We start from the raw sequence: 12,696 nt of genomic DNA, 5'->3' as shown, positions 1-12,696 counted from the left end.
CTCAAAAGAAATATGAGATGTACAAAGTTAGAGAATCCATCCCAAATGATCATATGAACTATTTGTGCCTGGTCTGTGGTAGAGCATTCTGAGTTCATATTTATTCGATCAGCCAAAGTTAGACACACTTTAATTTGACTATAACAATGATGTCATTTTGGTTTTCTTTGAGAATGAAGGACAAACAACAGCCAATCTGAAAGATGTGAAGAGTTATTTTAATTTGCATTTCTGAAATTATTAGTAATTTAAAGCATTTTTCATGTAGTTTTTGGTAGCTTTAATTTCTTTCTCTGAAAACTGTCTGTTCACTTATCCATTGGAGAATGACTCTTATTTTCATATTTTTGAGAAATGAGATCTTTATTAGAGAAACTTGCTATTAAATTTTTCTCCCAGTTTCCTACTTTCTAATTTTATCTACATTGATTTTATGTATACAAAATCATTTTAATGTCATATAATCAAATTTATCCATTTTACTTCCCTTGACTATTTCATTCTCTTCTTAGATCATAAAATCTTCCTTTATCCATAAATCTGAGGTAAATATTTCCATCTTCCCTAAGCTTGCTTATGATATCAACTTTTATGTCCAAATCATGTACCAGTTTTGACCTTATCTTAATATGCAGTGTGAGATATTGGTCTATTTCTAGTTTGTGCCAAATTGCTCTCCAATTTTCCCAGTGAGCTCTTGCTCCCAAAGCTTAGATCTTTGTTTTTACCAAATTACTAGATTACTACGGTCACTTGTTACTATATATTCTTTACCTAAACTATTCCACTGATGCACCACTCTGTTTCTAAGCCACTTTTGATACCTTTTCCAGTATGAAGGGATAGAAAAGGATACCTTAGAGTTGCTAAATTTGTTTTTTCTATAATTATTACTGATTTGGAGCTTTTTTCATGACTATCAATAATTTAGATTTTTTTTCTCTGAAAACTGCCTCTTCCTATCCTTTCACCAATTTATCAATTGGAAATGTTCTTATAAAACTAAATCTATTTTCAGCAACAAGATCAACCAAATCATTTCTAATGGAGCAGTAATGAACTGAAATAGCTATGCCCAGAAAAAGAACTCTGGGAGATGACTAAAAACCATTACATTGAATTCCCAATCCCTATATTTATGCACACCTGCATTTTTGATTTCCTTCACAAGCTAATTGTACAATATTTCAGAGTATGATTCTTTTTCTACAGCAAAATAACGTTTTGGTCAGGTATACTTATTGTGTATCTAATTTATATTTTAATATATTTAACATCTACTGGTCATCCTGCCATCTAGGGGAGGGGGGGGGGGGGTAAGAGGTGAAAAATTGGAACAAGAGGTTTGGCAATTGTTAATCCTGTAAAGTTACCCATGTATATATCCTGTAAATAAAAGGCTATTAAATTTAAAAAAAAAAAAAAACTAAATCTATTCCTTATAAAGAAACTTGCTGCAAAGATATTTTACAAGTTAATTGAAGCTGCCCTTAGCTACACCCTCTTTTAAAATTTAATTTCATCTTCTTACCTGCCCCCCAGTCAAACAAGATAGAAAAAAACCCTTCCTTATATATATAATCACACAAGCCATTCCCACAAGAGCCTTTGTTGGTCATCTCTCTTTGTCAAGAATTGTGTGGCATATTCCATTCTGAGTCCTTTGTAATTGTGGTTGGTCATTGTCTTCATCAGAGTTTTGCAACTCTGGTGTGAAATGTTTCCCAATTTATGGGGAGTATAATTTCCCCCACCCTTCCTTTACCTTTTCTAATGAAATGCTTTTCCCTTCCCTTTCTTTTTTTAAAGATCAAACTTAACAAAATCACAACTATGTCTTCATCTCTTCAGACTCCTCTCTGACCCCTGCTGATGATAAGAAATCTAAGGGGGACATATGTATAATCTCCTTATATTAGAATGTCAAACTTGGTTTGTTCCTGATGACTGTATGTTCATGTTTACCTTTTTTATGCATCTCATGATTCCTTTGAATATATGTCACATTTTCTATTCATCTCTGATCTTTTCATCAGGAATGATTAGAAGTCTTCTATTTCATTAAAGATCCATTTTCTCCCATGTAGAGTATGCTCAATTTACTTGACTAAATTATTCTTCATTACAAACCAAAATCTTTTAACTTCTGGATATTACATTCCAAACATCTTTATAGAGGTAGCTAATAAATTTTAATGTGAACCTGATTATGGTTCCTTGGTACTATAAATTCTTTCTGGGTGCCTGGAGTATTTTTTCTTTCCTTCTGATATTGGTTAAAATGATAATGGGATTTTTGGATATTTCTTTCAGGAAAAAATGATTTTTCACTTTGTCCTGTAGTTCTGGAGAGTTTTCTATTGTGATTTTTTTGAAATATGATCTCTAGTGGCTCTCTTCAATAATGAATTGATTTAGACCAGTTCCAGTTGTTCAGTAATGAAGAGAGCCATCTACACCCAGGGAAAGCACTGGAAACTGAGTGTGGACCACAACATAGCATTCTCACTCTTTCTATTGTTGTTTGCTTGCATTTTTGCTTTTCCTTCTCAGGTTTTTTTTTTTTCCTTTCTAGATCTGATTTTTCTTGTGCAGCAAGATAACTGTATGGATATGTATACATATATTGGATTTAGCATATATTTTAACATGTATTGGAATACTTGCCATCTATGGGAGAGGATGGGGAGTAAGAGGGGAAATTTTGAAACAGAAGGTTTTGCAAGTGTCAGTGTTGAAAAATTACCCATGCATATATTGTGTAAATAAAAAGCTACAACAAAAATAAACAAACAGACAAATAAAAAGAGAAGAAATATGATGGCTAGATTCTTATTTTCTCTTTTTTTTTGGTCACTGCTTTCAAGCGGTCTCATAATTAAGTTATCTGTTTTCTAGGCCATTTGTTTGTTTTTTTTTTCAGTCTTTTTACTTTGCTTTACTTAAGTTTCTTGTTTCTCATGGAGTTGTTATCTTCTGTTTGTTACATTATAATTTTCAATGAGGTTTTTACTTAAGCAATATTTTGTACCTGTTGAGCCAATCTATTAATTTTCTTTCCAATTCTTCCGTAGCTTTCATTTCTTTCCAAACTTCTTTCCATTCCTGCCACTCCCCCAGCATTCAGTTCTTTTCTAATCATAAACTGTACCATTCTCATTTCATTTATAAAAATGATTTTTTTTTTTTTTTGGTAACTCTTTACTTTTTCCTGGAATTCTACTTGAACTTGTGCCTAAGCTATGTTGTATGATTTTCTTTGTGGCTTAACTTGTAGATGTTTTAGTGTCATTTTCTTCTTTAGGTTTATGCCTTTACTGTCCTTGACATGGCCACTTTTTATGGTGGGTTTCTTTTTTTTGTTATCTCATTCTTCAATCTACTCCTAACTTTAAACTTGATGTTAGGACTAATCTCATTGCACTTCTTGAAGGCCACATTTGATCCTTTTGTGTATTTACATTCTGCTACTGTTCTTTTCTTGTATGTTGTATTATATTATTCCAGGGGACATTACAGATTGAGAAATTACAAGTTTTCAGTATATCTAAAACAGTGTGCTTCAGGGCAAAATCTGAACCCAATTTAAAGCTGTCTTTAAGTTCCTAACTTTGATTAAGGTCTGAGGAACATAAGTGTAGGCTTCCCCTTAGTTTGAGCTTTAGTAGGTGACTGACAGAATCAGAACTCCATTGATCTGAGCTCCTTGCTCTGGTTATGATTCTGCAGGCATCATATTGGGCTGAGTCTGAGATCCTAGTTCCCTCCCAGTATTAGATCCCCAATGTAGCTACCTAATTGTACATTTGCTCTTCACTTAATGCCAAGGTTAGTACTATTTTCCTTGCCTATATATTATACTTTGGTGTAAGAACATTTCACTGTCCCCCCCTAGATAGCAACAAAAATGCCAGTTGACTCCTAAGCCTGCTCCCTGTTTAAGGTCAGGCTCCTCTGTGCTGTTCTGGGACCTTTTCTTGCCTTAGTTCCCATCTTCAGGCAAGCCCTCATTTATCCTCAAGGCTCTGCACAATCAACTTTTGTTAGACTGTGCCTAGTGTCTACAGACATCTTCCTGTTTTGATGCTGACCTTAGCTGGAAAAATGCGTTAATGTGTTTTTTTATCTTGGATTTCCTAATCCAGACTCAGTTGGATGAATTTTCTAAACTTTTGTGGTGGTAGCCAGTGGAGTAAGAGGGGTTGCAGGTTTAGATCTGGATCCTACTAGGCTTACTGTGCCATCTTGGCTGGTCCTTTCCTGACTATTGCTATCATTTAGTTTCTTCTTATTTGCTTCTCAGTTAAGTGGGAAAACTGGAGAGTATTTTCTCTCTCTGCAAGTTGCTTTTTGTGAAGAAAGTTAGTAGGAAACATAAACAAATAGGGCAACTCTGAAAATAACTTGGATTTGTTGTGTTCTTGGGGGGAAAAGCATGCTATGCACAGGGGGGGTTTGCTGGCAGCATGTGCAGGTCCTCTGGTTCAGTTATTTTGTTTTGTATGTAATAATGGTCATCTCAGTTAAGATTTTTAAAAATTTATTTAATTTTTAGAAGGAAACAAATTTATCTTCATGTGCTTAAAGATAATTTTGAAGTCATATTTTATACAAGTTTGGAAAATGGTAATCTTTTTGGAATCTTCTAAATTATATTTCACAATATTGATACCATTTCTTTTTCTTTTTTTTTTCCTCCCCTTTGTTTTCAGGTGCACAAACGAGATTTACCTTTGAGCTGCCAAATCACAGATTACGGTTTACTTCAAAAGTTTCTGCCACAGATATGTCAACTATTCCTCCATCTGCTAGTCTTAATCTGCCTCCTGTCACTATGTCAGGGAAATACATAATGGAAGAACATGACAGTTATTCAGATCAAGTGTGGAGTATAGATGAGCTTCCCTCTAAACAAGGTTACTATTTACAGGGAAACTACTTGCGTTGTGTGGCAGAGGTAATGTTTTTATTTTATTTCTAAAATTAAAGTTTAACACAAAATTCTAAAATTTCTAAATTAATTTCCTTCAATTATTATACATATTAAGTACACATTATAGTATATATTGATGATTTACTATGTTAGAAGTCTTTAAATGTATTTCTATTTTAGTAAAATTTATTTGATGCAGATTTTTGCTTAATTGTTTTTAGGAAAATTCTGTTCTGAATAAACTCTGTATTTGTTTTTGAATACATTTTTAATGATTTTCTTCATATTTGTGATTTTTACGGTTTTATACCATATGTAATTTTTGTTAAGTGTATAATACATATATGAATTATGTAGCCATAAGCATTGATATATACATCTGTATATATGTATCTAAATGCATTTAGACATGTATGTATGTTCATTTAAATGATTTTTTTCTAATAGCTTACACATTCCAAATTTACAAATTTGTACTAATTGGCAAAAGACCTAATTGAATTTGTAGAATTCTAGTATTAGCAGTTATTTTTTAGAGAAATGAAGTTTTACTGGTTTCAAGAAAATGTTACATCAGTCTTGGTCCTGACTAAAAAAAGTCATTTGTAATGAATACAATAATTTTTTTCATAATAATTATTAATAAAGAGATGTGTAGTATTTAGCTGACTTTAAAATAATCTTTTGTCAAACATACTAAATAATCCCATTCTAGTTTGCCAGCAATGGCTAAAAGTAGGTACACTATTTTTATTTTCAGTTTTACACACACTCACTCACTCACCCTAAATCTTTTGACAAAAAGTAGTGGTGGATTGGTAGAAAAAAGTTTTCTACCTGGTAAAAATCAAAGAGTGTTGGTGTATTTTTTTTGTTGTTGTTGTCAGTGGGTTTTTTTTAAAGCACTTATTTTGTGCCATATAGCACTGGATGTACAAAGACAAGAAAGTCAAAAGGATTTCTGCTCCCAAGAAACCTATATTTTTAGAGGGAGTAATGGGGATGGGGTGTGAAGTAATATGTATTTTTCTATTGATATAATATGTACACAAATAAGTAAATGTGGGATTTTTTACTTTTAGTGATTGGCCTATTGGCATAGAGGGCAAGAAAAGCACAGTTGTTTAATATTAATTAACATAATTAATGTTATTAGCACCTGGGAAAAAACTTCTAATTAGTTGATTCCTACTTAGTTAAAGCATAAAGATTTCATATATAATTTCCTCTTTCATTCATTCTCTTGGTGTTAGATAGTTTATGAATTTTTTTTAAGCAAATGTGTCATATGCCTATATTAAAAATGTAAGCCTAGTTACTCTCACCAGATTCTTCATTTTTATAAATAAACAATTGTCATCTTGGGAAAAGAATATGTATAGACATTTTGTAAGTCATTGAAAATGTTAGCATCTCTGAAGATTATTTTAAATTTTTTATAGGATTACAGATTACTTTTTCAGGTAACATGTATGCAGTTAATTTTATTTTTAACATAACATTGTATAGAATGTAAGAGATATATTAAAATCTAATGTAGTCATAGTGGTTTAAAATTAATGTTATTTAAATTTGTTTTGCAGGTTGGTTCATTTGAGCATAATCTTACAACTGATCTTCTAAACCATTTGGTATTTGTGCAAAAAGTTTTTATGAAGGAAGTTAATGAAGTAATACAGAAAGTTTCTGGTAAGTAGAGCTGACATTTGAGAATTATATGAATTATATATTATATTATATTATATTATATATATATATATATGTATATATATATATATAATTTTTTAATTCCAACATGAAAAAATATTATTGCCTTGAAGACTGAATCCTTAATTTTCTTTTATCCATCTAACAGATATCGTTTGAATTAAATACATATGCAAAATTATATACCCACATTCAGATTGGAAATGCTTCTGGGTAGGCAGAGCTATCAATAATGGGCTTTCCTCTATGCTCTAGATTCTGATTTCCCCTGCTTCTTCTGGCATTGTTTTTTGTATATCTCAAAGGCCACTGAAATGTCAAATTCATAGAGCTATGAGGCTGTGAAATGTATGACTATAAAGGAGTGACATCTCACCCACAAAAGCATATTGAACATCACTATTGCTTTGTTGTCTTGTTTGTATTTATTCTTTGTAGTCACATAAGAAAGTTCACCTAATAATATTGGCCATAATTGAACTGGACCGTAACAATCAGGGAAATAACTGATGCCTGGAAAATCGCTTTATTGACCTAGTTATTTTAGGGTTATTCTGAGCCATATGTTAAACTAGAGCCATATGTTAAACTAGTGCCATTATTATAGATTTGTGTTCTTTCTGCCTTCCCAACTAATTTTTAAGCTTCTTAATTTTTACCTCTAGCAAAATTAAGTATTAAATATCCTATTTAATGAGTTAGTTGTATATATAAAGGCATGATTAAGCTGTGATTAGTGAACACTCATAGGCCAGAACCTTCAAAGGACTGGTAGTCCTACAAGATCTTGTAAAGCAAATGCTTTAATAATTAATTTTAAACATATACTCTGCATCACATGTAGAGAATATACTTGCAGTAGGGGTGGAATCATTTTGATAGAGGGTAATTGCATACATATTGAGAAGCTCTCTAAGGTATGGAAAATTCTCACATTGAATGAGAAAATCTACTTTCAATGGTAGGCCTGAAGTTTTCTACAGAAGGTTAGCTAAAATCCCTTCTAACTGCTAACCCTAGATTTTAATCTGACTATTTACTGTTTCATTAACATCAAAACATAATCTATTTTATGGAAACTGTCAAAATGTTTCAATTTCATCAATTTTTATTGTTTCAAACAAGATATATATGTTGAAAACTGATTTGTCTATAGTGTGATATTAGGTGAACTTTTCGATATGTTAATATATCAGTCTAGGATCCTTTCATAGGGTAAGAAATTAAAATTTTATTGAATAAACTAGTGTTAATAATGTTATTAATAAACTGAAAAGATGCTAGCAATCATTTAAACAACATTTGCTTATAAACAATTATGGAGATCTACAGGAATGTGCCAGGTCTTTGCAGAGTGCGAGCAAGATGCGATGGATCAATATAAAGTCTTTTGCTGATGAAAGGATGAAGAGACTAGTGCACCAAGCATCCTTAACTACACATATACTAAGAAACAACCGAAATATGGGAGATAGGAAAGTTGTGAATTGTCTTAAGTGACGGTGCTAGCTGTGGAGGATTAAGCTTCTGGTTAGTTAGGGTGATCTGAAGCCACTCACTGAAAAGAAGTGATGTTTTGGTAACAGCTCCCTTTTTTCTTGTCTTCCTGCCCTCTTAATTTTTTTCCTTATTCTTTTAAGATCTTTTCAGTTCCTTTCATTACCTCTTTTATTTCATGTCTTCTTCCTGACTTTCCTTCATACCACAGTCAGCCATGGGATGATTTAAATTCTGTGGAGATCACAGGATCTCCCAGCATCACAAAAGCAGAACAGGCATCTACTTGACTACAAAGAAAGTTTTTGAAGATTTAGAATGTCATGATCCATGTGGATGGGTGTGGGTGGGGGATGTACTATGGATGGAAAGCTTGGCAAGCTGTGCTTCAAGCAGGATTCTCTGGCTGCCCTGCATGTCATTGTTTCCAGATCCCTGAGTTCTGGGGCAGGGACATCTATATCATGTAAATTAAGATAAACCATTTATGGACCTAAAATGAAGTGAAAACTTGAGTCATTTTTTTAAAACTAAAAATGTAGTGCAATGTCCTAACTAATGCTTTGAGATATTAATATGTTCATAAGATCAAAGATCTGAAGCTGAATAGGTCCCCCAAAGCCATCATTTTACACAAAGAAGCTGAGACCCAGAAAGGCTGAGGGCCCTCTGCAGGATTTTGCAGAGCTAGAATTGAAGCTTGGGTCAATGATATTATCTAGATAGCACCAGTTCAAGGAATATAGAAATAAGATGTATCTCTCAAAGCATTAGTAGGCATGTATGGCACATTAAGGAGAGTCTGTGCTTGGTACTGGATATTCAAAACCTAACTATAAAAAATTAAAGGTTTCTTTTTAAAATTAACTTTGTGTGTAAAATATGAATTTTGTAAAACATAAAAATAGCAATCAAATCAGTGAAACATGACTGCTTTTAGAATGCTTGGCCATATAGTAAATTTGTTACCTCATTAAATGTGGATTATTTTAGCCGAAGTTATGAAGATAAAATTAACATTCTAATACATTTAATTTAAAATGTTATTAAAATTTCATTGTAATGAGGTAAGTGAGGATTCCAAAATAGTTGTATTTAGCCGGGTTGTTAAAAAAAAAAAAAAAAAAAAAAAAAAAAAAGATAAAATAGAACCATATTAAGAACCTGGAATTATTAAGGCATGAGAATACTACAGAAGTGGTAAACATGTCTGATTAAAATGTATATAAGGAAGCATACAACTTTTTAAAGAAAACTAACCAAAAAGCTCTCAGAATTTCTGAGAATTTTCTTCACTAAGTCATTGGAGGCAAGCCAAGTACCTGATAATAGGAAAAATATGGTGCCAAACTTAAAGAAAGATAGGTAGTAAAAGGAACTACTTGCCTGTTGGCTAATGCAGAAAGTATATCTGACCATTATATAATCGGTACAGTCTGTAACATTTAGGAATGTTTTTTTAGTAACTTTGAAAAACAGTTTCTACTAAATAAAGCTGATCTCTTTATTCAGATCTCTTTTGCTGTCTATTAAGTTAGTTTACTGAATTAATGGCCAACAAAGTTGTAATTAATGTACCCCATATGCAATTGTAACTTGGAATAGAACTTGTCTGGCTTACAGAAAATGACAGTCTATTTTTAAAATAGCTCAATTTTTTTTTTTATTTTACTTGGATATTAACTTTATTTACTATGAAGAAACTATGAAAGACATTTATTGCCAAATTAAGAATTATAAAGCAAAAAGAATGACTGAGCCAAATTTAATGAGTTTCCTGAAATACTTACTTTTCTTCAGCCATAAGACAAGTATAAAAGGGATTCATTTAAAGTGATAGTTTTTAAAAATGCATCATGACATTTCTATTCTAAAATAAGCATAATATATAACTGTGAAAGAAAGTATATTATTTTCTATGCAACATGAAATATGCTATTTAGCCTCACTCCTCCATTGTTAAGAAGAGGTGATTAGGGTTTTTTTTTTTTAATTGAAATCACAGAAAAGGAGAGGACTTAATTCATTAAGCAGTGTTTTTATCATCTCCATTTTATAGATAAAGAAACTGAGATTAAGGTTCAGTGACTTGCCCAGGCTCACAGAGCTAGTGAGTATCTGAGCCTAGATTTAAACTGAGGTCTTTTTGGCTCCAAATCCAGCACACCATCTTCAGTGCTCCTGACTGCCACCACCTTTGAGAGCTACAAATGAGCTCCAAAGGAATTGAGAAGAGATGGATACAATAAGAAAATTCAGTTGGGAGACAAGTGGAGAAAATCCATCAAATCAAAGGGGCCCTTGAGCAGAAATGCTGGAAAAAGGCAGAAGCCATGGAGGGAATGGAGCTGTGCTGACTGGCATAGTTTGCTTACTGGTCAGCATAAGAAGGGAGTGCCAGAGGAGTCTGAAAAGGCAGGTGAGGACCAGCTTTTGAAGGCCCTTAAATGTCTGCCAGACAGTTTGCATTTAAGGAGTCATCCCTTAAGTAAAGCAAAGTCCTGGGAGGATTTGGAAAGGAGAAACTGTACAGAAGCATAGGATCTAGGACCTCATCTACCATCTTAGCCGGCTTCTGCTTGATCAGGTTTCTTCAGTGATGTATCGCATGGGACAAATGGTATAACTACTGAGCCTGAGTCTTTGGCAGTGATATTTAAAGGATTATCAGTTCACTATTATAGTCAACACCAGAAGTCTTTCCAAATCTTTCTATTCATCTTCATGCTTCCTGGAGCTCCCCTCCCTTCCCTGAAGCTGAGAACATTACCTTCTGCTTCACTGTAAAAAAAAAAAAAAAAAAAAAAAAAAAAAAAAAAAAACCAAGGCTATTCCCTTTGAGCTCTCCCTTTTCTCTTCCTTTAACATTACTCAGATGCTACCTGCCATGATCTTCATCACCACTACCCTCCCAATGAAGAGGTGGTTCTCCTTGCCAAGACTCAACTCCTCTATCTGCAGCAGGTCTCATTCCATGCCATCTTTTTCAGAAAATTCTGCCCAACCCCTCTCTTACTCATTTCTGTTCTGTCACTAATCTTCAGTCTCTCCCTGTCTTCTGGATGCAAACATGTCCATCCTCAAAAAACTCTTCTTTGATCCATCCCTCTCCACTAACTCTCTTATTGTCCTATGTCTCTTCTCCCTTTTGTGGTTAACCTCTTTAAGGTTTCCCACCTCAGGGGCCTCCACCCACTCTCCTAAGGCTTCTCCTCATCGTCTGCCTTCTGACCTCATCATTTAACTGAAACTATCCTCTCCCAAAGTTGCTAGTGATTTCTTAATTGCCAAATCCAGTGGTCTTTTTTTCCCCTTCCATCTTAATGCTTCTTGATGTCTCCATAGCCTTTGACGCTCTTGATACTCTTTGATACACTTTGACCCTCTTTTCTACTCTTCTTTCTAGATTTGGCAGTACTCTTCTTTCCTGGTTCTCCTACCTCTTTTAGTGCTCCTTTATTTCCTTTGCCAATAACTGTAGCTCAGGTGTCTATCCTGAGCCTTTTTCTCTTACCCTATAATACTTTTTTATCAAATCAGTTTATCATGAACACATTTCTGTGCATATGGTTCTCAGATCTTTTTTTGTCCTTCTCTGATCTCTTCATCTATGGTTGCCTTTTGGACATCTCATACTGAGTGTCCTTAAACTCAGTGTGTCTAAAACTGAGTTCATTATCTTTCTCCCCAAAGCCTTCCCATCTTTCTAATTTCCCTGATATTGTAAAGGTACCATTGTCTTCATAGTTTTCCAGGCTTTTGACCTAAGTATCATCCTGAATTCTCATCCTGAACTCTTCACTCTTTCTTGCCTCCATATTCCATCTGTTGTCATCTAAACCCTTATGCATCCCCTTCTCTCCTCCAGCAGTGCCACTTGTGTGGGACCCATCACTTTAGGCTAGATTACTGCCATAGACTTCCATTGCTTTCTTGGCCTCACGTCTTCCCAGTACTGATCATCTTTCACTCAGAAGTCAAATGATGTTTCTAAAGCAAACATCTAATGATGTGACCCTCCTATTCCATAAACTCCAGTGACTCTTGTTGCCTCCAGAATCAAATATAAAATCTTCTGTTTGGCTTGTTTCCTACCTTTACAGTCTTAGACCTTATTATCCTCCATATAATACTCTACAGGGTAGTCACACCAGTGTCCTGTTTCTCACACAAGACCCTCTATTTCCTGCTTCCAAACATTTTCCTATCTGTTCTGGAATCCTCTCCCTCCTCTTCTGGCTTCAAGTCTCAGCTAAAATCCCACCCTCTGCAGGAAGCCTCTCCTAAAATCCCACAATATCCATATCTCCTGTGATGATGTCCAATTTATCCTGTATGTCTCATTGCCTTTTGCCTTTATACATAGTGTGTGCACTAAGTGCCTGGCATCTTGTAGGCATTTAGAAAATGTCTGTTGATTTAACTCTTATTTGAATACTATGAAAACAGGGACTGGTTTGTGGCATTTTTGTTTGTTTTTCTTTTTCTGTCTTCACTGTATCACAGTGATAGCACATAGTAAGTGTTTAATAAATGCTTATTGCTTGATCATTAAGAAA

At 33.8% G+C, this 12,696-nt stretch overlaps 1 protein-coding gene across 7 annotated transcripts in view; it reads left to right on the top strand.

Moving 5' to 3' along the window:
* Window positions 1–12,696, top strand: part of KIAA1109 (KIAA1109 ortholog) — a 236,275-nt gene that overhangs the window by 135,758 nt on the left and 87,821 nt on the right. For all 7 annotated transcript variants that reach the window (XM_031943786.1, XM_031943790.1, XM_012551896.3 and 4 more), the window contains 2 exons: window positions 4,713–4,957; window positions 6,517–6,622. In XM_031943786.1, the coding sequence (XP_031799646.1) occupies window positions 4,713–4,957; window positions 6,517–6,622 (351 nt within the window). The remainder of the gene's footprint in view (window positions 1–4,712; window positions 4,958–6,516; window positions 6,623–12,696) is intronic.

The sequence above is a fragment of the Sarcophilus harrisii genome, chromosome 6 (genome assembly GCF_902635505.1).
Source record: "Sarcophilus harrisii chromosome 6, mSarHar1.11, whole genome shotgun sequence".
Classification (NCBI taxonomy): domain Eukaryota; kingdom Metazoa; phylum Chordata; class Mammalia; order Dasyuromorphia; family Dasyuridae; genus Sarcophilus; species Sarcophilus harrisii.
Note: the sequence above shows the minus strand (reverse complement) of the source record. Positions and strands in the feature narration are given on the sequence as shown.